Below are 25,628 nucleotides of genomic sequence, written 5' to 3' on the forward strand. Positions count from 1 at the left end.
AACAACAAAGTTCCATTTCCTCCCCAATTCATTGTCTTAAGCCTAAAAGAACAGAGTGGTTGAAATAGCTGGATTAACTTGTCTTTTACTTTTTATTTGATGTATACCCATCCTTTATTTTTCCAATTCCATGTGACTGTGACATGCATGATGTCCTCTTTACTTAACCATGTAAAGAAAAAAACAGACTTAAACAAAAAAACAAACAAACAGAAAAAACAATTGCTACAAACCTGCCTTCCATTGAGGACCTGTATACTGCACGAATCAAAAAGAGGGCTGTGAAAATATTAACAGATCCCTCACATCCTGGATATAAACTGTTTCAACTCCTGCCCTCAACTCCTACCCTCAAAACAACTAGACACAAGAACAGTTTCTTCCCGAAAGCCATCACTCTAAACAAATAATTCCCTCAACACTGTCAAACTATTTACTAAATCTGCACTACTATTAATCTTCTCATCATTCCCATCACCCATCTCCTTCCCCTTATGACTGTAGAATTGTAACTTTGTTGCTTGTATCCTTATGATTTATATTGATATTGATTGTTTCCTGATTGCTTATTTGTACCCTATGACTATCATTAAGTGTTGTACCTTATGATTCTTGATGAATGTATCTTTTATTTTATGTACACTGAGAGCATATACATCAAGACAAATTCCTTGTGTGTCCAAGCACACTTGGCCAATTAAAAATTCTATTCTATTCTATGTTAAGTAGTTTGGCTGATGGAATGAAAGACCCAAAGCGACCAAGTAGGTCTTTTTGCTTAAGAGAAGCTGAAAAATTTTGGACTCTGAATTTTTAATTTAGTACCTTAACCACTGCACCAAATTGGCTCTCAATTGTTGGAATTCAAGAATTCGTAATAATTATGGAAAAAAAAAAGAATATAAGCCATTTATACAGGCACATATTTAGTGAAAATATACCAATAATATATGCCTTTCTGGCAATGTAATTTACTTGGTTTGCAGCTTCAATATTTTGTGCATTTTGTATTAATAATGCTTCAATAATCACATTCTACTGAACTTAAAATTGATAAAAGTTACTCAAAATTGATTTTTATAATGTTCATTATAAGTTAAAATGTAATTGTGTGCATTTTTCTAGTTTTTTCCTAATTTCTAATTTTCTTATTAAAGTGGGTTACCTTAAATTTATTACTTTATGTCTTACAGCACTTCAAGTGTCAATTTCCCTCAGCAAGGTAGAAGTCAGTGTGGGTGTATCAAAATTCTTCACCTGTACAGGTATAATACATTTTTTTGGTATCAGCTTTATGATCAATATAATTAATATTAATTAGAAAAGTTATGGTACATTTTAATGGCTTCTTTAAATACTTTATTAAAAGTATTAGAGATTGTGTCAGTATAGCAGTAAAAAAATATAAAATGAATTCAAACTTTTAAATCAAGAGTATGATAATTGACCAGGAAATTATCCTTCAAAAATCAAAATGAAATGAAGTTATATTTAAGCATTTTGAAATAGTACTATTTGGATAATTTATTGTGAGTTTTTTTTATATTTGTGAAGGAATTTTTTTGAAGCAAATTATTTGTACTATATATCTTTGCCAGTGTGTATTAACCTAGCACAACACTAACTAGATAGCAATAGTCAATGAACCAGCAGGACAGTTTTCCGTTTGTAGTAAACATGCTGAAAGTTCAGCATGAAGAACAGCATGAATTGAGGACACAAAAAAATACAATAATATTCAGCATTCCAATGAAATCAATTCAATCTTTTTGTACTGAAAATCTAACAAACCAATATAGTCTTTTGCATTTATGATTTATAACCTGTGATGCTGTGTTGCATTGGAAATACTTGCGTAGTGCACACATTACATTCTGAACGCTTTGTGTGTTTTAATGGCTATTTTCTTGTAGAATAAAGCACAATATATAACATAATACACACACAATTACTATTACTAAATTACTATTTTGTTTAAATTTAAACAAAACGGTAAACATACCTCTCTACTAGGCAGGCAGTCATTTATATTTGCATTGGCCAATAAATACTGTTTCTATACAGTTGATATAAGTGAGCTAATTAATGCTGGATTCAAAGAATAAGATCAGGAATTAACTCTTGAACTGGCACATTTGCAGGGATATAGAAAAATGAGTCAGGACATCCAGGCTTATATAATATGTAACCACTATATTGTCTCCCCCACTTCCAACATTGTTTGGTATGCAAAAGATGAACTCCAGGCAATACCTTTCAGGTCCGGTCATACATCAGTATATATAAAGATTGGCGTAATGGTAGAGTATCACAAAATGCTAATTCTGTAAGGATTGAACATTAAGAACTGAACACGTGTCTAACATTTAATATTCAATCATTTGAATTCCTATTTGAATAATACCAAGCAATTTGCATAAAATGTATGTACTATTTATTTGGTTGATTGGTAGGTTGGTTGATTGGTTTCTATATCTGCCCATCTCAGCAAACAACTCTGGGTGGCTCACAATTCAATTATACAGATAAAACATAAGGAAAGTGGAAAATTAAAGAGAGAGTAGCATCTGAGAAATTAAGGACTTGTGGTGGAATCAAGTAGTTCAGTACATTCACTTTGAAGGACAAGCTCAAATAAAGGCAGAGGAAGCAAGGATTTAAGAATCAATCTTAATCTCAACATTAATCTTAAATTAGATATTTAAGCTATTACATTTTGAAATATCTCTCAAAAGTGAGATGAGAGAGCTAGAATAAGTATGAAAATAGAAGTCTTGCCCATTTGAACAAAGTGAGAAATTTAAGGATAATGTTCTTATTATGATAAAGAAAGGAAAAGATTTGTAGGTAGTAGAACCTTTTTATCACTGCAAAGATCATAGACTAAAGTTCAGGAGAAGCAGTCTAAAAGTGTTCTGACACATTAGTTCAGATGTTTCCACCAAATACAAATGGGAGGAAGGGAAGGTGATTAAAATTGAGATTAACCAAAGAGCCTGACTGAGGGAGAAGGCAAAGAGGTTTATCAGGTGCCTAGTAATTAAGGTTTGCTGGCCTGAACAAAAGATTGTCAATAAGGTTAATAGCCTTAATACCTTATCAGCCCTGTTGTTTAACTGATAAGAGGAATTGTCAAGGAAGATAGTTTGTAGACCAAATCTCTTTGTGGTGTTATTGTGTTATCCTGGTCTAGGAGTCAACAGTGCAAGTAGGAAGAGGCTAGAGAAGAATTTTATCCACTTTATTTTTATAGAACTTCGGGAAAGATTTAACATCACAGTCACGTAAGAGCAGGAATCACAGAAGTGGTTCTCTGAGGGTACCTGGCTTCTGTTCTGTGGTAGCCAAGGCATTTACAAGCCATTTAGATTTTTCTGACAAGTAGTTACTAGTATATATAAGAACGTTAGCTTTAGAAATATTTAGACAAATCAGGGATTTAAATTTTGGATAGATTAGAATCTTATCAAAAACAGCGGCACCTCCATCCTCCTGGCTGTTTTAACAATCAAGTCTTCTTGACAAGGCACCATACATAGCAGTTTGGAGAAAGTAGAATGGTATTCTTACTAAGAAAATACAGCCCTGGGTGGGTGGGTGGGTGGGAATCTTGCTTGTTGCTAGGAGTTATCTATTTGCTGAACAGTCCAGTTCCTTCCCCTGACTTTGCACAGCTTTCCTTCATTGGACTGGATCTCTCCACAATCATTAAGGAAGAAAAGTACTGACAATAATTTCTTCATCCTTGGAAAGACAGGCTAGCTAGCACAAAAGAGCTGTTTCTTCAGTTTCAAGAAGCATAAACTCAATATGAGGTCAATCTGCAGAGGCTCTGCAGTCCTCAAGAGTCCAATTTTTCCTGGAGATCACCCAAGGTCTTTTCTGAAAAGCAAACTGTGAGCAAAATGTGGCAGAACATGGCTTTCTCTGAAGTGAATAAATTAATCATGAAAAAGAAAGGTTTTAATCTGCATATCTCCCCATCTAAATCAACTTCTGAATGTGTTATATAAGACATGATATTATGTTTTTATTATGTTGATTTTTTTTAAAAAAGACTGGTATAGATTTTTGTTTAAAAAAGATGTTTAATTTCATTAAAATACTATGTTTACATTTAAGTATCTTTTGAGCATTTATTATATTCATTCTTTATTTTTTCATTGTAGTAATTGGTGAACCTGAGAATATAGATTGGTATAATCCACAAGGAGAAAAGATCATTTCTAATCAGAGAGTGGTGGTGCAGAAAGAAGGTGTAAGATCACGATTAACCATTTACAATGCCAATGTGGAAGATGCAGGAATATACAGGTGTCAAGCAACTGATTCTTCAGGATTTAGTCAAGAAGCTACGGTTGTTTTGGAAATTTACCGTAAGTAAATGTGCTATCAAGCTTTGTCTTTCTTCTTATGGTGTTGGAAATGTTGAGCAGAAATCTCTGTAAATTTAATTACAAAGTATATATTAAAGTGTGATACTATTTCTTGTAGTAAAGTAGTAACTACAGGCCTACTATATACTGTATGGCATACATTATACAGTACAAGCTGTAAATATTCAGATAACCAATATACAGTAACTGTCTCTTTCTCACCTAGATCTTTGCTACACAAGTATGGTAACTATTATATACAGAGGAGAATCTTTAACAAAGTTTGTTATTTCAAATACATCAATACCAAGACACTTATGTTACTTATGTTAGCATAGTATAAGTATAAGGGAGGGCCTTCTCTGTGGGGGCTCCCACCCTTTGGAACGAACTTCCCCCTGGACTCCGGCAACTGCCGGACCTTCGGACTTTCCGCCGAGAGCTGAAGACCTATTTGTTTGTTCGCGCAGGACTGGCATAGGATTTTAATAGGATTTTAATTAGTTTTAATGTTTTAACATTCTATAATTCGGGGTTTTATTTTAAATGTTTTAATTCGGCCATTTATATAATAAGTTTTTTAATTATGGTTTTATGTGTATATTGCTGTTGTTTTTTATTATGGCTGTAAACTGCCCTGAGTCCTTCAGGAGAAGGGCGGTATAAAAATTTAATAAATAAATAAATAAATAAATAAATAAATAAATAAATAAATAAATAAATAAATAAATAAATAAATAAATAAATAAATAAATAAATAACTGAGCTTCCTTGAAAAGAAGAAAATTGAAAAATGTTAGTAAATTTTGGTTATCCCCCATCTATGAAAGCTGTTCTATGTGCATACATCCATAACTATGGACTTTAAATACTTGAAAAATTCAAGAAAGATTTTCTGAATTATATTTATACATGACCTTTTTTGCTAACAAATGGTGGTCAAGGTGACTTATTATAAATGATTTAACTGCTTTGAAATTCTTAACAAATTAAAGAATAACTTATTACTATCAATATATTTCTTTCTTTTTTTCCTTAGAAAAGCTCACATTCCAGGATGTCCCATCACCTCAAGAATTTGTACAGGGAGAAGATGTACAAGTCAATTGCCATGTTATCAGTTCACCTGCACCTATTGTCAGCTGGTTATATCAAAACGAGGAAGTCTCAAATATTGCTGACAGTTAGTATTTTGGTAACTCTTTAAATTATATGTTTTGTTACATATTCAGATTGTTTACACTGAATAATCTTCATTACTTAAGAGAATATTGTGTGGAATTGACATGGCTATTACAACTAGACTTCACGGTTTGCTCTAAGATTTGGACAGTATGTGAAAAATCTTCCACAGGCTTATGAAACAAATGATCTGGTAATTTAAATGGAAATTCACAATTAGAAGAAATTTGACATAAATCTGAGATTCAAATATCACATTTGTTTTGTTAGCTTCTCCCCCCCGCAACTTTTTACCTTGAACATTATTTCCCATAGAGCCGTGAATGCAAAATACAAGTAAACAAACTATTTATAATAAATATTTATTTATAATGTGTCATTAAATAGTTGTAAAACTAGCTGGAAATGTCTAAACAGAACTGGCTGGCCATAGAAAGTGCTGTTGACAAAGTTTTGGGAACAGAGGGGTTGGAACTTGGAAGAAACCTGTATGAACTACTAAATTATTGTCAAGAAAATACATGAATTTGTTTACTAAATCTGGTTGATCATAGGAGACATGTTTATCTTTATTTAATGTTTTTTTTAAATGAATTTTAACACTTCTTACAAAATAATCTTCAGGTTGGTTCCTATCTACTCCTAGCCTGTTAAGTAACTATGGCTGTTTCTTGTAGAATGCTAATATGCATTCTTTTGGTTTTTTAGTTGACAGGAAAATATACTAGCATAATTGTTACACTAATGGCTGAGCTGTTATTGTCTCATTATAGTTCTGTCCTTATAGCTTTACTGTAAGAAAGTAAAACAGAAATGATGTATATGTCTTTGGGTGTATTTTCGCCTTAAAGTATGATGGGACAAGTTTCTATTGCCTAATGATTGATTGTATTTTATGTGGGTTAACTGGTTTTCCAGAAGATTGATCTGTTTCCAGAAGTAACTTGAGTGGTTACTTTACACCTTTACTTTATCTCTTGGTGGATAAAGGGGTTATAAAGAGCCATGAATTTATCCTGTTCTATCTCATTGCCACATGCTTTGTCTGTGCCTGTCAGTAACCCATTTGTACAAACCCAGCTGCAGACTACTGGCAAAACCTGGGTCTTTTTCCTGGTTTAAAATTACTTTCCATGCAAGGTGCTAGTTCTGTTTGTAAATGTAAATGTATACTTTTTTCAAAGGACTGCTATTTTTTTAAAAGTCTAATGCTGTTTCAGAAGAACACAAACACTGGGTGTGTTTACTAGTTCAGAGTGCAATGGTGTGGCATTGAAGTTATCCATGCTGAACAAGCTGTACTCTTCAACAGTTTATATAGGCTATGACCTATACAGTAATACATGACATTCGTTATTTAAGGAACTGCCTATCTCCCATGGTATTTGCAATTCATATCTGATAAGGTTGTTCAGAATAACAGAATTGGAAGGGATGTCTTCTAGTTCAACCCCCTGTTTAGGCAGGAAACCCTATGCCAATGATGGCAAACCTTTTAGACACCGAGTGCCCAAATTGCATGCACACACATGCCCAAATGGAAAGGTGCGGGTGAACACTTGGACATGTGCAAATCCACACGTGGGTGCTTGTACAGCAGAGACCCAAAGACCAGCTGGCTGGAGGGAGGCAGGGCATCCCAACACCGGCAGCGGGGCAAGAGGTAAGATCTTTTTTTTCCATGAGCTTCTGTTTTGTCATTTTTAAGGAAACAGAAGCTCACAAAAGAAACGCCATGGACAGCTGATCTGGGGCAATGGTGCACATGCCAGCATAGAGGGCTCTATGTGCCACCTCTGGCACATGTGCCATAGGTTTGCCATCATGGCCCTATACCATTTCAGACAAATGGTTGCCCAATCTCTTCTTAAAAACTTCCACTAATTAGTTTTTCTAGTTATCAGGAAATTTCTCCTTAGTTTTAGATTGCTTCTCTCCTTGATCAGTTTCCATCCATTGCTTCTTGTCCTGTCTTCAGGTGCTTTGGACAATAAGCTGACTCCCTGTTCTTTGGGGCAGCTCCTCAAATATTGGAACACTGGTATCATGTTCTACTTCATTTTTTAAAAAATCAAATGGTATCATTTGATTAAAAAAGGGCATTCTCTTTGTAGCCCCTTTCTTTGTATTGAAGTTTCTCCTGAGATATGGGTGACTCATAATCTGATGTTAATCCAGAAAGTCTTAAAGGCCAGTCTGTTTTTTGCTAGGTAGCTGGAGCCCCTTGTTGCATAAGTCTTATGCTGCTGGCTATGTTCATCATCTATTGTTATTTTATTTTTTTCAATTTATCTTGTATGTTTAGCCTTTTTGTGAACTCCGAATTGGTTTAGAATCCAATGACAGCTGATGAATAATAAATTATATTATTATTCTGTTATATAATGCCCGATTGGTACTTCACAAATTGCTAATCAGGCATTGTTTAAGTAGATGTCTATGCACAAAGTCATATATCCAGCATCTCTTGATGTCTAAGCCAAAGAAGACCTGTAGGCTGTGCCCAACAACCAGAGGAAAGAAGATAAATTCAGGGAATGGTCAGTAGCATCCAGGCACATTGAAGTCTTTGATCATGGCATCAGTAACACTGTTAATAAGGCATTGTATAAGGGTTCTCCAGAAAGATTTGTTAGAAAGAAAAGAAAACACTAGAAGTGTTTTTTCAACCATTAGTGTTTTGTGGTTTAGATGAAAGCTGCATCTTGAAGCTTTATCCTCTGTCAATAGATAGCACAGGTATTCCTGTGCCACTTTGCAGGATGGGAAGATGAGCCTGTGAAAACACACCATATATAATATTTTGGAAAAAACAGGAAAGTTTACTTTATTTTTTACTTTGACATTTTTTTTATCATTTGATTTTATATGAACGATATCTCAGTCATAGCTTTAGGATGCTTTTAGCACTTTATGTGCTAAATGCAAAAGAGACACGAATTGCATACTTCTCAGTCTCAAATGAGTAATATCCAAGGCTTTGTGTCTTTTCATTGCTTCATGTCTTTAATTCAGGAACTTTTATCACCCAGCAGTGTGGATTTCTTTTCTAAAGTGAATATAAGTAGTATTGCATAGATTTATTAGAAACTCAAGATGTAGGAAATTAAAAATACAGAATTAAGCTTTCAGAATTATATCTTTTGTGAAAATGTTTTGCTGATAATACTTTAACAGTGTTGTGGAAGTATTTAAATATGCCAAGCTATATTCACTAATTGCCATTATTTATGGATAATAGTTTTCCTATATGTTTTCCAGATAGATTTGCCATGTTACCAAACAACAATCTTCAAATTCTTAAAATTAATAAAAGTGATGAAGGAATATACAGATGTGAAGGAAGAGTTGAAGCTAGAGGAGAAATTGACTTTCGGGATATCATTGTAATTGTAAATGGTAAGATTTAAATTATATTTTTTTTCTTTATGTAAGAAAAATAATTTATATTTCTGATATTGTGGCATTTTAGAGTAAGGTAAATTAATTGTAAGGGTAAAAGTATAATAGTCAGTGTTCAGCATTGCATATGTGCAATCCAGACAATTTATAGCACTAGTTTATCATTCCAAAATAATTATATGTGATTCACTTTTATAAATGTGACCTCTAACTTTGGTATCATCATAACATAGGCCAAAAATCATTCTAATTTTTTATATTTGCATGTTACAATAATGTGGATGATGTGGATAATATAAAGATTATTTTGTTCCAAAATTTATTCTGAGAGGAAAAAAAATGAAAATACAAGAGACAAAGGGTTATAAATTTTATATGCATTACTCGATAGCTAGTCTTGCTATGTAGAATCTATGAGATCTAAAAGTATATTCAAATGTTATATGAAATGTTTGAAAAAGATGGATATGTTTAACATTTTCCTATTGTTTTCATTGGTTTGCTTTCTTCATGAAAACAAACTGGTTCTTCACTGGAAATTAAAGAGAGTAGTAAATTCTTCAAGGTTTTTATGTGAACTAATTTGTCTATTCAGAATCATTGAGTTGGATTCAATCTTGCTTCTTAAGAATGGAAGAACATTCCATTCTTTTCATTTACAGAAGTTCACAGTGTTCCTATACTGTTTTAGGGGACTGTGGAATGAAATAAAAGTCAGCTAAAAATGTTCTGTTGGATTTACAGTAGCTCAGAATTATAGTGACTCAAGAGAATTTGAAAAAACAAACAAACCCCAGTTAAGTACTTATATACTACCTGTTTTATTAAAAGGAGGCCAATTAAATTATGCTTTTATGGTCAGTTACATTCTGTTATAACCATTACATTATAGTTGTCCAATTACCAATACATTGATAAAACCAAACCAAATATTATACTTAAGACTTAGAAAAATGCCTCCCCCCCCATCTTTTTATTTTTGCAATATATGAGATGATGAACAGAAGATCAGAAAGCGAATTAGACAAAAAAGTACAGAAAAAATTAACAAATGTAGCATAATATAATACAGTATAATTAGACATTGTGAATTTGTTGCTACATTGCTCCAAAATGTTAATAGCAGTAAAAGGTAATTTGCGATTTAATTGGTTTTCCTTAGTACCTGCGTAGTGATTTCCCAACTTTGAAAAAAAAGATGAATTTCTTAATCAAGAAAGCTGACAACACAATTATTCAATTTTTATAGGTTTGCTTTTAAAAGAATAGAGCACATAGTTCCTTTGTGTCAGAGGGAAAACCCCCACAAATAATATATGGGAAAACAGTAAAATGTAGAATGTTTCTAAATAAAAGTACATATACAATTTATAATACCAGTGAGTACAGAAATACAATACAGGTAACAGAAACTACTGGACACAGTGTTAGAAATTCTGTTTACCACACTACATAGAGCAAACAAAGAGTACAGTCACCATGTACTTTACTGCTCAACTACATTACTGTAACAGGAAACAGGAAATTACTCAGAACAAAAGAACATAGAATAAATACCATAGATCCAAACTTGTAAATACTGCCATCTATTGGCTGGATACTACTGCATAGAAATACATTCCAACAATGAATTCCTGCACACAGTATCACAAGGAGATGATGCACCGTTATCTAATAGACGTCTCACATTTGTCAGTGAGTAAATATTTGGATGGAAGACATTCTAACAATTCCAAAAGGACCTTATTTTTAGCAATATTGACCATAAAAAAATAAATAAACGGGATTCTTTTTCTGCCATTTACATTAGAGAGCCAATTAATACTCAAACAAAGCTATAAGCAATTAAAAGACAAAATTTAACCAGAAAAATATGAGGAAGGATTTGTTGTTAAGATTCTTACAAAAGCTTATCTGTGAGTACCTCATTAGAGGCATAAGTACAGATGGTAGGCAGCATGTAATGTTTTCCTGAAAATCATTGCTCAAGAAAAACCTCTTGTTCTTCTTTAGAAGAAAGCAATCTAATGCTGAGATAGCACCTCACATCCCTTAATGGTGTTCCAGGAGACTAGATCTTCAGCACAAACCTTTGTAATGAAGAGCTGGTTAATATTCAGTTGTTTTGATGCCTTAAATAGTTTCAGAATTGCCAGGCTGGTTCATTCGCAGTGTCCCACATACACACATATTCAACTCTCTTTCTTAACAGAACTAACTCTTTCTTTTTCTGTAAAGTTGGGAGTTTGGGATTCTTGTAAATAAAATGAGATAGGTAAGATAAAATATCAAAAATAAAATAAAGCGACTTCCGGTTTGGCACCGTAGGTGATGGCGGTGATCTTTATGATCACCAACCTCTGGATTTTGTGGAATTGCTAGGACAGCTTAAATCTGCAGTCCAGCGGTTCGAAAAACCCTCTCTTCGGGAGAAGAGGAGGGGGTGAGCGGAGGGCAGAGGTTGAATTTCCCTAAAGCCCCTGAGAAAAAAGGGGTTTGAAGGGTTAAGTTCCCTCCAGCAACCAATCACCACGACCAAACGCCGAGATTTATTTTGGACAATAAAGGATTATACCGGACAGAACGAAAGTGGGAGAACTTTATGCAAGTAGCCAAGCCGATTCCCCGTTACTTTGTAACAAGTTTGAAAACAGCAAGAAAATGGAGGCGAATTGTTAACAAGTTAACGAGTGGAAAGCGAAAGTGATACTTTCAGCGCTTGCCGTCTGCTCTTGGTAAATTGCATGTTATTTGCTACTTCAACTCTTTAACTCTTTGCTGCCTAGATTCTAGGAGAGATTTTCTTTTTAAATATTGCTTTAAAAAAGTTTTAAAAGACTGTGTTTCTCAGAGGTTAAGAAGATTTAAACTGAATATTAAGTTGGAAATAAATAAATAATTTTATAGAAGATGGCAGCCAAACAATTAAAGTCTACTGTAACAAAGGGCTCTGGAATCTCATCAGCTGGTGCCTCTCCAGCTCATACAGTGGAGACTAGAACATTGAACTTAGAGGCGGTACAAGAGAATTTAAAAGACTTTATGCAAGAAAAATTTAAAGTAATAACTGATGAGATGTCTGAAATGAAAGAGCAGATATCAGAAATTCAAGTGGGAAATAAAGAAGTTAAGGAAGGATTTGTAATTGCAGTACAAAGTTTGGCAACTAATGTGATTTTATTGGAAGAGGAGGTTGAAGAAATTAAGCAACATAATTCAAAATTAGAAAATAAAATGGCTGAATTTCAAAGTAAAATGGAAAAACAGATGATGAAATAGTTTTGATACAATATAGAAATATGGAATTTGCCCTAAGAATTCGTGGTCTGAAAGAGAATAAAGAAGAGGATTTAAGGGAAATTTTTTCTGAAGTATTTGCTGAGATATTAGCAGCTCGTCCAGCAGATGTGGCTTATCAAATTGATAAAATATATCGTGTGAATTCTTGGATAGCAAGGCAAAAAGTTGCCAAGGGATGTTGTTATTTATTTTACAAATAGAACAGTGAGAAATCAGATTTTGCAAGCCTCATATAAGGGGAGAAGATTCAGATTGCTGGTCAGGATATTTTAATATTAAAGGAAATTCCACCAAAATGTTAAGGGCTAGAAAGGAATTTGCCTTCCTGGTGAATGAACTTAAAAACGTCAGATTGAATATAGATGGGATATTCCAACTGGTATAATAGTATATTATGCAGGAAAGTACATCGCCTCAATACAGTTGGAAAAGCAGAGAATTTTATGTTGAGGCATTAAAGTTGGAAGTCTTTCTCCACTGGATGCTAGAAGAAAGGAGACTGAAGTGAAGGAAAGAGAAGTGAAGCAGGTTCAAGAACAGATTGCGATGGAAGAAGATTTATTACAAGTGTTGGAAATACCTACGACGGGTCCAGATTCAAAAGAACAAAGGCTGACAAGAGCTGCTGCTAAACGCAAGGAACAAGAGATGAAGGCACAACAACAACTGGCAACTACTACAACGGAAACAGTGGAGGAGCAAGGCCTAAAGCAAAATGTGATTTGCGGCTAGTGTTCCAAAAGTTTCCTTTGGCCGATAATGGCAATTAAACTATTATCTTGGAATGTTAATGGTTTGAATTCACCGCAGAAGAGAAGGAAAGTATTTCACTATTTGAAACAATTTAAAATGAGATTACTAGATTACATGAAACACAGATTAGATCTTAAGACCTGTAGTATTTGTGACATTCAAAACTGGGAGTACATTATGTTGACTCTTCTTTGGAGAAAAAATGGTTTAGTTATATATATAAAGAAGGATATATCAGCAAAATTAATTGAGGTGGATAAGCAAGGAAGATACATTGCTATTGAACTCTTGTTGGAGGGAAAGAAGACATTATTAATAGGAGTTTATGCTCCGAATCAACAACAAGAAATTTTTTTCAAGTTTTTACATAAAAGAATAGTATTTTGGGATTATAAATCATATATATTAATGGGTGATTGGAATGGTATGTTGGATACTCAAAAGACAAAAAGTTTAAGGAAGATATCAAGCCGGGCGAAATTACCAAAGGCTTTTTGAAATGATGGAGGACTTGGAATTAAGAGATATTTGGAGAGAACATAATACAGAAGAGAGGATTTTACCTTCTTTTCTGATAGGCACCAATCATTTTCGAGGATTGATTTTATTTTGATTACTAATGACTTGTATTCTAGAGTGAAGAAGACTAAGATTTGTTCAAGAACTTTATCTGATCATAGTCCAGTTTGGATTGAATTTGATCGGAAAAGGAGGCTAGGAGATCATGGAGGTTGAATGAGAATTTGTTTAAATATGAACAAAATGTAAATGAATGTAAAAACAAATGAAAGAATTTTTATTATGAATATGAAAAAGAGACATCTATAGAGATGATTTGGGACTCAGTAAGGCTTATATGAGAGGAAATCTTATACAAATGAATATTAAATACAAAAATAAATTGCAGAAAAGAAAAAGGAACTGGAAGAGGAAATTAAAAGAAAGAACAATTATTGATAAATAGCCCAGGAAATAGTAAAATAAAAGAATCAATAAATATATTGAGAGGTCAGTTTAATATGTTGATGGCAGATCAAGTAGCAATTAATTTACAATATGTAAAACATAATACGTTTAATAATGCCAATAAGCCAGGAAGATGGCTTGCCTATTTAATAAGGAAAAAACAGAAATCACGAACGATTGATAAAATAGAATATAGGGGTAAGGAAGTTTATCAAAAGAACTTGATTAAAAAAGCATTTTTAGAGTATTATAGTAAGTTATATTCTAGGGATATGGTTGATGATACAGAGATAGAAAGATATTTACAACAACAAAATATTTGTGAGCTTACAGAAAATCAAAGAGAAGAATTGAATCAATTAATTACTTCAGAGGAAATTTTCTTAGCAATTAAACAACTTAAAATCGGTAAAGCACCAGGAACAGATGGTTTAACAGCTGTTTATTATAAAATTTACAAAATGAGATGGTTGAACCACTTAAAGAGTTATTTAATAAAATTCAAATGGGAGGAGATGTTCCCCCTTCATGGAGGACAGCCTTTATTTCGTTAATACCGAAGGAAGATCGAGATGGTATTAAAGCAGAGAATTATAGGCCTATATCACTTTTAAATACTGATTACAAGATATTTACCAAGATACTTGGCTAATAGATTAATGCCAGTGATGAATCAAATAATTCATAATGATCAGTCAGGATTTATTAAGGGTAGGCAGAAGAGATATAATGTGAGGCAAATCGTAAATTTACTTGAATATTTGGAACAAAACAACCAAGTATCAGCGGCATTCTTTTTTTTGGATGCTGAAAAGCTTTTGATAGATTGGATTGGCAGTTTTGTTTAAAGTAATAGAAAAATGCAATTTGGGGATTATTTTATTCATGCAATTAAAGCAATATATCAGAAGCAAACAGCACAAATAATAGTAAATGGTGGGTTAACAGAAACTTTTAAAATTGAGAAAGGACGAGACAGGGATGTCCTTGTCCCCATTACTTTTTATTTTAACTTTAGAAATTCTTCTGAATAACATACGTGGTTCCGATCGAATAAAGGGAATTAGAGTTAAACATCAAGATTATAGATTAAGAGCTTTTGCAGATGACCTGGTTGTTACTGTATCTCAACCAATATACTCAGTAACTGGTTTAAAAGATATAATTGGTCAGTATGGTAAAGTATCTGGATTTAAGGTGAATCAGCAAAAGACAAAGATGATAACTAAAAATATGAATATACAACAAAAAGAAGAGTTAGAAAGAACTTCAGGTTTTGAAATCGTTAAAAAGGTTAAATATTTAGGAATATATATTACAGCTTCAAATGTTAAATTATACAAAAATAATTATGAGGTATTGTGGCAGAAGGAATGGAAAGAAATGGAGAGTTGGAAGAAGTTACAACTATCTTTGTGGGAAGAATAGCGGCTATAAAATGAATGTTTTGCCCAGGTTTTGTTTTGTTTCAAATGATACCGGTGTTTAAGAATGATATTAAATTACAGGAATGGCAAAAGGGATTAGTAAATTTGTATGGATGGGCAAAAACCAAGAATAAAATTAAAAGTAATGCAGGATATAAGGAAAGGGGGTCTTAAAATGCCTAATTTAAAATTGTATTATGAAGCAGTTGTTTTATCATTAATTACTGATTGGATTAATTTAACTGAGGAAAGAGTTCTGAATATAGAAGGTTATGGTTTGTTATATGGGTGGCATGCCTATTTATTATATGATAAGAAAGTTGATAAAATATTTAAAAATAATATAATTAGAAATGCATTATTGAGGGTTTGGAGGAAATATCAATACAAATTAGATGGAAAGATTCCAATATGGGCAAACCCGAGACACATGATAGAAAATATAAATATATATCAAAAGATGGAGGTAGTTACTTATAAAGAACTTCTTTGTATGGAAAAGGGAATTACAATTAAAATCTAGAGAAAAGATGGGGGAAGAAGGGAAAAATTATACATGGTTCCAATATGGACAATTACAAGCTAGATGGAAATTAGATCAAAAAATAGGTGTTAAGCAAATTGAGGATAATTTGTTAAAACAAATGAGAGATCAAGGTCAACAGCATATTAAGAGGTTGTATAATGTATTAGTAGAAATAGATTCAGAGACTGATTTGGTTAAGGATTGTATGATTAAGTGGGCACAAAATTTTCAGCAACCAATAATGTTGGAAACTTGGGAAAGAATTTGGGTGAGGAATGTTAAATTTACACAAGCGCAAAATATGAGAGAAAATTTTATAAGATGTTTTATAGATGGCATTTAGACCCCAAAAATTGTCATGTATGTATCCTAATGTACAGGCTAAATGCTGGAGATGTGATTGTGAAGATGCTACTTATTATCATATATGGTGGACTTGTAAAAAGTTAAAGCATTTTGGATTAAAGTATGGTGGATCATGCAGAATATTTTGAAAAGAAGATTAAGTTTACCCGCAGTTCTTTTACTAGGAATAATTATGGATTGTACAGCTATAGAGACTAAATTGATTCTGAACTTAATAACAGCCGCAAGACTTTTGATTGCTCAATATTGGAAGAAAGAAGAATTACCTACAATTGAAGAATGGACTCTTAAAGTATCAAATCTGGCAGAAATGGCAAAATCTCTGCTTACTTGAAAGACTATACACAAGAAAAATATATTTTAGAATGGAAAATGTGGATTGATTATATTCAAAATAAGTATCAGATAAAAAAATATCAAATAGCATATGAGTAAATTTAGGAAATAATTTGTATTAGATATATTTTTGAAGGAGAGGGGAATTGAGAGTGTGAATAAGCGTGGAGAGACTAGAGATTATAATTTAGGAATTATTTTAGATTATGATTGTTAGTTTTGATACCCTGCATTTTGTTCTGGGAAGTCGGGGTGGGGGTGGGGGTAAGGGAGGGAATTGGGGGTTGAGGTTAGTGATGGAGTGATGGTTAATGTACAGGGATTATTGAAGATGTATAAATATAATTAATGTAGGGTCGGGTCTGACCAGTTGCCATTTTAGAATGGTGGGGAGGGAAAAAAGAGAGAGTAGGAGGTAGGAAAGAGGAGAAGAGGAAGGAAGAGAGATAGTAGAGGGAGAAGGAAGGTGTAGGGTGGAGGGAGGAGCGGATGTAGATAAGAGAAGGAGAGGAAGGTTTGGAAAGTAAAAGAAGGTAGAAGAGGGAAGAAGGTTAAAAAGGGGGGTGGTGACTGGGCAGGCCCGACTAATTGTATATAACTGTACATCAGATGAATTATTTGATATGATTGTAAAAATAAAACTTTTTTATACAAAAAAATAAATAAATAAATAAAGCAAAGGGTACATAAAATCATAGCCAAGTACCAACCAGAACAAGTATAACACCGAGCTTGCCAACAGGACCTCTGCTTGGACTCCATTTTGGAACGAGGGCAGATCCCAATATCATGTGCATAACCATGTACAAATGCTTCAATGGTACTCTTCTTTCCCTCCACCACTTCTTCATCATCTCCTCCTCCTTTATTGTAAGAGGGAGGAGAGCAATATTAATGTCTGATGTTTTCATCTATTTTATCTTTAAATACAAACCTAAGCATTCCAGTGCTATATGGCAATGCTATTTTTTTTTTAAATGTCAGCTTCATATTTCATAGAATTATTACTATTGGAAATATATAATAAAGTCTTAAGGGAAGCAAAGGTACCAGAATCATGGAAAGAGGCATATATTGCTCTGATCCCTAAAGAAGGCACTGACAATAAACAAATTAAGAATTATAGACCAATCTCACTGTTAAATTCAAATTATAAAATTTTTATGAATATGGTGGAAGAGATTAAAAAAAATACTAAATGAGAAGATACATACAGACCAAAACAGATTTCTTCCTATGAGACAAATTAGAAATAATACAAGAATAATAATTAATATACTGGAATACTGCGAGCCGCACCCAGAGGGACAAGCAGCCCTTGTCTTCCTGGATGCTCAAAAAGCTTTTGATAATATGAATTGGGAATTTATGGTCCAACAAATTGAAATGAAATTCGGAGATAGATTTATTCTACGCAAAAGGCAAACGTAATAATAAATGGGGAGACCACAAACCCATTTAAGTTAACAAAAGGAATTAGGCAGGGTTGTCCAATGTCACCTCTGCTCTTTATCCTGATCCTAGAGATGCTACTATAAAGAATTAGACTAAATGTGGAAATAAAAGGAACTAAAATTAAACAGGAAGAATTCAAAGTGCAGGCATTTGCAGATGTTATGGTATTTGTCATAGAGGACCCATTGGAATCTGGACTGATATTATTACTGTTTTTTAAAAATGTCAGCTTCATATTTCAGAGCTTTGGAAGTAGGTATTATCATATACTGTACATATAAATATTATTAGTACCTCCTTACCACTCATTGTGCTGACAGTTCTTTTAACTAATAACTCTCCTGATAACAATCCCACCTGAAAATTCTAGAACACAGCACAAACTAGCTTCCCTAGATTCACTGACAGCAGTGTAACTTTCTGTCTCTAAGGAAGTAGATGGTATTTTATTATTTGATTGGAATAAGAATTTATCTCCACACATCCTAATTTAGTTGCATTCCTAAAGCTTTTAGATATTAACTTCTGGAAACAATATTTTAGATAGTTTTGAGGAATACACTGAATACTCATTTGCACAAGTGGAATTTGAGACTTGGTTGTTTATTTACAAAAGTATTAGCCTTGAATAATGCAATCAATCACATTCATACACTTCAGATAAGAGATTTGTGAAACAGCTCTTGTTTCTTGTTAATTTGAATGGCTTTTCAGTGAAATAAAAACTCATAAGAAACAAACATGAAAATGAAATAGTTAAAACTGAAATAAAAATGGATGAAAAAGGAATTATATATACCAGACTAGATTAGTATTCCCGATGATAAATAAAGAAATATGAACAATTGTATTAAATATTCAAGATGTTTATAATGTTCAGGTGATATAATGATCTTTATTATCCAAGCACATGCCAAAGTATGACTGAAAGGATGGTGATAAAGGCTACCATTTGATTCTTCCTGAGCGAAGGTTATTCTCATGTATTTAACTATGGCATTATAATGCTTACATTTTCATTACAAATGTTAGAATCTATTGACTTAATATTTAATATTGATTAATCTTTTAATACTGCTAGGCACACTTCATTTAAAATAGTGGCAATTTGAAAACTGCTTAAAATTACTTCATGTTTGAGTTACTTCCCATATGAGGCATTTATGTGAATCAGATTATCTTTTCTCTACATTGTCTCCACCATTAGTGATGCAGTAAAATGTGGTTATATTAGAATATATTAGTTCTGTGCTTAGAGTAGTATGGTGGGATATGGTGACAAGATAGTGTCATATTAGGGTTGTTGTTTTTTTCAGTGAGTCATTTTCCAGATAAATTGGGGCTGTTTTTTGTAACATGTCTAAGTATTTTCCTTCATTATAAATGGTAAATACAGTATGTCATCTGTTGATCCTCATAGACAATATTACAGATATTTCTATAATGCTGAAAATTCTGCCTCAAACATATATGAAACATTAGGGTTATGCAAATGCTATACAATATCTTAGGCAGGTTACTAATCTCTCCCCCGAGAAAACCACAAACCGAAGCCTCACCTCAATTTCTGAGATCAACTTGTTCAAAGTTATTTATTTGCTTGGAAACGGAAACAGTATCTTTTATAGTACCTTTTATTCACCCTAATACTAGACTTTTATTTTTGTTTTCCTTCAATATTTTTTGTTTCCTGTAATGTTTTTAAATTTTATTTTATTCATTTCTATAGTATGTCATCTCTATCAATGACTCTGGGCAGCTTACTATTCAAAAAATATATTACAATTAAAACACTAAAACATTTTAAAATAATAAAAACATCAAAAATAAATATACATAGCAGCCGAGATACTTGGCCAGTTAGCAGTAAAGCCAGGAAATGAAGTCCTTGCCACATTCAGCACCTCAGCCCCATTCAGTCTCAGAATATAGCCAGGTTTATATTACATTACAAAAGGCTAGCAGGGTTTGGGTATTCTATTCTTTGGATGTTCCATAGAACAGGAACCACTGCAAAAAAAAAAAAAAAAAAAAAGCCCAATTTCTAGTACCTGGCAACCAACATTCTTCGACTGATGATTTCTACAGCACAACTATTCTGGTAGATTTAATTGGATGGGTAGAAGCTGTTTGAAAAAGTTGATCCTTCGGTAATCTATTCCCAAGCCATGTAGATATCCGGGTTCCAAGTAACACCCCCAATGAAAGAAAACTTTGAGGCTTGGATTTCTTCAAAATTACTTTTTATTAGACATGTCATATCTCTTTATTAGAGGTGTCATATTGTTTGGGCCTTCAGGCCTGCCAGTAGAGCTTTAAAAATGACAATCAGTACCTTTAATTGCTGATATATATATTTGCAGAAATATCCTAGTAAGCAATACAGCTATAATGCAGAAATGGTGTTACATGTACCATATATCTGTTGCCATTTACTACCTGTGTAGCCACGTTTTTCACCAGTTAAAATTTCTCAATACTCTTTAGAGGTAGCCCTATGTAGAACATGTTGCAGTAGTTTAAATGAGAGGCTACAAAGGCATGAATTACTGCGAGAAGGGCCTTCCAGTCCAAGAAGAGGTACTCAAATGCTCTCCTAGCCATGGCTTCCACCTGCTTTTTGAGGATCAGCAGTGATTCTGGAAAGACTCCCAGATTGGACACTGGGTGCTGTGGCCCACCAGCAGCCAATGGAGCCAATGGAGCCAATGGAGACTCAGGCAATGGAGAGGTTGGGGAGGAACATGGGCCACCCCAGTTATACCCCCAGTTTTGTGAATCATACCAATGATTAACATTGTTGGAAGTCGTGTGCGCGTAAAGGAGAGAGAGAGAGTGAGTGAGAGTGAGTGAGAGAGTGTGAGAAAGAGAATGTACTTCTGAAGGATTGCTAATCCTTGTTTTAAGTCTTAATAGTCTTAAGAGGGCAATATTAGAGTTATTTAAAAAAATTAATTGTCCACATATATTATTTTCAAATAATAATTACTATAATAATTTTGACTACTAACCCAGCCTCAAAAATGGAGAAAATGTATAAAAGAAAAAATAAACCAGTTCAGAAAAGAACATTTTGACTTTCATATTTAAAAATGTTACAAAATATCGCTAACTAATGTATTATCAATTTCAATTTACATTTCTTCAAAATTATTTTTTATGAAAAAGAATATTTACACTTATGTTTTTCTAGGAACATTAGTTGCATTAGAAATTCTCAGCTAAATAACACTGAAAACAAGATCATTAGCTGCTCTTTGCTTTATTTTGATATCAGTGAAACAAAATACAATTAAATGTTTTCAAGAATATAAATGACACATTTTCATTTCTCTTCTGCAATGGTTCCCATTCAATTCAGAAACAATTATAGACAGATAATTTTTAGGAGAAGAGCAGGCAGAACTGGAGTGCAGAATTAAGCATATCATCAGCTAAGAGTTGTTACATTGCCACATACAGTCTAAGACCAATCCCCTGAATTCTGTTAACTCTTATCTGGTGCCAATTTAGTATTGAACTTTAGTTTACCAGATTTTTGTATATAGGTTTGAGCAATAAATAAAACCAACTGAATCTTGTCCTGATCCCTTATGCCTGACATGATTTGAGAGAAAAAAAGAAAATTGTTTTCAATGTCTAAAAAATTGTCTATATTGTAAAAACTGAATGCCTTATGTTTGTCCAGTTCCTCCAACCATTACTTTGCTTCAGAAGTCCTTTAATGCGACAGCAGATCGTGGAGAGGCAGTTACTTTGTTCTGTAAAGCTACTGGTTCTCCTGAACCTGAAATCAACTGGTACAGGTAAGTTTCACAAGCAGAGATTTTAAAAATACAATGAGTTTTGGAATTACTAAATAAGAAATAACTAATTAGGGGGATTTTTCAGTCAATATGGATTTTTTTAAAAAAATCTGCTGATTGAGCAGGTTTTTGTTCCCAACCTGAATTCAGTTTGAAAGGATGACTTTCCTAAATATTTTATTTTGAAACAGGTTCTGTGTAAGCCATTAAATTAACATGCATTCTGGCTAAGTGCTGTAAGCACACCAAAGGATGCACAGTGAAAAATGTCAGTTTACTTAGATTATGAATACACTAGCATAATATATGATGTATTGTGTCATTCTGAAGAAAGACTCAATGTTGAAAACAAGTATTTTCAGAAATATTCTAGTGTTCTTCTTGGCTTTTTTAATCATATTATAATACCACAGTTTATAATATTAAAGATAATAACAACTGCTATTTTTATATCAAGACAGAATTTTTAGATACTACATATTTCACTAAAATATGTTCTACAGATTTGCACAATTACACATAATAAAGGTAAAAATTCAGGAAATCTATATTATTAAAATTATTTTGGATTATATGTTTACATGAAATTGAATCTATAAAGCCTTACAAATATATTTACAGAAAATAATCTAATTATTCCTTTGGAGAAATATTCTGAAACTCATAGGAGAAACCACTTTTTGCTTCCTCCGCAAAATATATTTCACCATACTCCCTTATTATAGGTTGCTGGTTAAGATTTTTGTTCTTATAACATGGTGGTTATTGATTACTGCAAATTTATTTACAGGTAGCTTGAGAAATCTATTATATGTAAATTACATTTGTGGATAGAAGTAACAGATTTAGCACATTAAATTAACATGCATTCTGGCTAAGTGCTGTAAGCACACCAAAGGATGCACAGTGAAAAATGTCAGTTTACTTAGATTATGAATACACTAGCATAATATATGATGTATTGTGTCATTCTGAAGAAAGACTCAATGTTGAAAACAAGTATTTTCAGAAATATTCTAGTGTTCTTCTTGGCTTTTTTAATCATATTATAATACCACAGTTTATAATATTAAAGATAATAACAACTGCTATTTTTATATCAAGACAGAATTTTTAGATACTACATATTTCACTAAAATATGTTCTACAGATTTGCACAATTACACATAATATAGGTAAAAATTCAGGAAATCTATATTATTAAAATTATTTTGGATTATATGTTTACATGAAATTGAATCTATAAAGCCTTACAAATATATTTACAGAAAATAATCTAATTATTCCTTTGGAGAAATATTCTGAAACTCATAGGAGAAACCACTTTTTGCTTCCTCCGCAAAATATATTTCACCATACTCCCTTATTATAGGTTGCTGGTTAAGATTTTTGTTCTTATAACATGGTGGTTATTGATTACTGCAAATTTATTTACAGGTAGCTTGAGAAATCTATTATATGTAAATTACATTTGTGGATAGAAGTAACAGATTTAGCACATTAAATTAAAATAATAGCCTGTAAAAGAAGATAAAATTTGAAATTATTAAAGATAATAAAAACATTTTCATAGTAGTAAAATAAATGTAAAATATAAATTCTTTCTTTTTCATTGTTGATATTTTAATTCAGTCATTTGTATCTCTAAAGAATTTCTGCAATTTCTACTGACAGCATTCTTATTATTGCACCATAATTCCTCAATAATATATACATGAAATTATGTGATTTATGTATTTTGGAATATAAATCTTTCTTTATATGAAAGTATTAGTAATCAAAATGGCAATATTCATAATTAATTCAGGAATATTTATTTTCAAGTTTGCTTCCTTTTTTCATAATTATGTGGAAAATATATATTCTTCATGACATGAATAAATTATAAATGCTATAATGAATGATAATTAAGCTACATGATTGTTATGCCCAATTATTATGTCCTTTTGTAATTTAAATAAAGCAAATGGAATTTAAACTCTGATAATTATAGAATGTCAAATATGTTAAATGTAATTTATTTGAATTAATAACATTGCTGCATCACCATACAAATTATATGTTCTTATTTGATTACATAGTAGAGTATTAAAATCAATCTTTACACACAAATGAAAAGTTAAAATTTATAGTAATCAAAACTTACCAGTGTATTACATAGTTGTATTAAAATTGGAATTTTAGTATTCATTTCACTTATGAAGAAAACATGGTTTCTATATGTCTTTATAGAAAGGGCAAACGTATTGAGGAAAGTGATAAATATACATTAAGAGGCAGGAATATGGAACTAACCATAAAAGATATAAAAAATATTGATTCTGGTCCATATATTTGTGAAGCAAGAAATAAAGCAGGAAGAGTGACAAATCAGACTTTCATGCAAGTTTTTGGTAAGTATTGTTTGGTTGTGCTATCTTTGAACTTCAGTTCAAATTTATTGTATGTAAAACTCTTAGAAATGTTTAATTGACTGAAAAAAAATTCAGAGGTCCCTCACTTTCTTAGTTAGGAAAGCTATCTGATCCCTAGCTGTTACTAATTTTCATTCAAATTTTTTTTTAATCAGACCTTTTCAAAAAAAGGTTACAGAAAAAGTGTTAGTAAAAATAATTTTTCATTTTAGTACAAATTAAAAGTTTGGATTTTTTAAAAAAATAACACTCAACGTTGCCTTATACATAATGATGAAAGTATACTGAGAAATTATAAATTCCTCTGTAAAATCTACCTGTGCCTGTATCAAAATTCTATTCTTTTATATAGAGGAGGAAGTCTAAACAAAAACAAAAACAAAAAAACCCCAGGAAATCTATGATGTTCCATTAGCAAAAATCCAGCCAGGTTTTTTTTTTTACAGTCTGAGAAAAGATGATTCAAATGGAAAATATAGGATAAATATGACTAGATGATATTCATGTCACATTGATATTTTTTTTAAATAGTTCTATTGTTTTCCAAGACTTTAAAAATATTTCAGTCCTCTCTATTTGTATAAAGGTTGTTTGCCTTCTTATACCAAAAGGAATCAAGGTAATTAGATTCTTTCCTCTTTCCCAGAAGTTCCTTTATTTTCTTTAATGGTTCCTACATGCTTTTATAAGGTTATTTCTGCTTATCTCTGTAGTTTCTTATCCATTCAACCTGGAAAAAAATTAAAGCAATAGCTTTAATATAGTCATTTTGCTATTTTTTGAGATATTAGTGAATTGCAATAAAGGAGAACATTTGTAGCTCAGGGTTGAAATGAAGGATCCTTGATGCTCTGTGAACCTGACATCTACAATAAAAGAACCAAGCTCAGAGAGCACCAAGGACCCCCATTAGTGAATTCATAAGAAAAGTTGAAAAAGAAAAATATGAAAACATTAGCTACTAAATAGTTCGCTTTTATAAAAGCAGCTGCTGGAGATATCTACAAGGGTTAGACATAAATTGTGAAGCACAGCAAAGGAACTGGAGAACAGAGAAGAAGAAAAACACAACATATCTTGCATCTGCAGGAGTAAGCTTCATAATGTCCAGTCTAATCTATAAAGAGTCTTAATGTGGTGAGAAAGGTAAGAACAGAGTGAGATTGACTAGAGCTATTATTTTATACAATCAATGTTATTTTCATTAAGTGTATGAAACTAAATTTAGTGTACCCATTTATACTGAAAATAGGCAACATGTACAGTATTTCAATATTTAACTTTCTCAGCTAGAAAACCTCTACCAAAAGTGGAATAAT

At 32.3% G+C, this 25,628-nt stretch overlaps 1 protein-coding gene across 1 annotated transcript in view; it reads left to right on the forward strand.

The window, feature by feature from the left end:
• The window catches only part of NCAM2 (neural cell adhesion molecule 2), a 182,988-nt gene that overhangs the window by 62,901 nt on the left and 94,459 nt on the right, over positions 1–25,628 (forward strand). Inside the window, exons 2-7 of the mRNA XM_058186494.1 lie at positions 1,194–1,265; positions 4,170–4,376; positions 5,416–5,559; positions 8,820–8,957; positions 21,778–21,895; positions 24,128–24,288. Coding sequence (XP_058042477.1) covers positions 1,194–1,265; positions 4,170–4,376; positions 5,416–5,559; positions 8,820–8,957; positions 21,778–21,895; positions 24,128–24,288 — 840 coding nt within the window. The remainder of the gene's footprint in view (positions 1–1,193; positions 1,266–4,169; positions 4,377–5,415; positions 5,560–8,819; positions 8,958–21,777; positions 21,896–24,127; positions 24,289–25,628) is intronic.

The sequence above is a fragment of the Ahaetulla prasina genome, chromosome 5 (genome assembly GCF_028640845.1).
Source record: "Ahaetulla prasina isolate Xishuangbanna chromosome 5, ASM2864084v1, whole genome shotgun sequence".
Taxonomy (NCBI): Eukaryota; Metazoa; Chordata; class Lepidosauria; order Squamata; family Colubridae; genus Ahaetulla; species Ahaetulla prasina.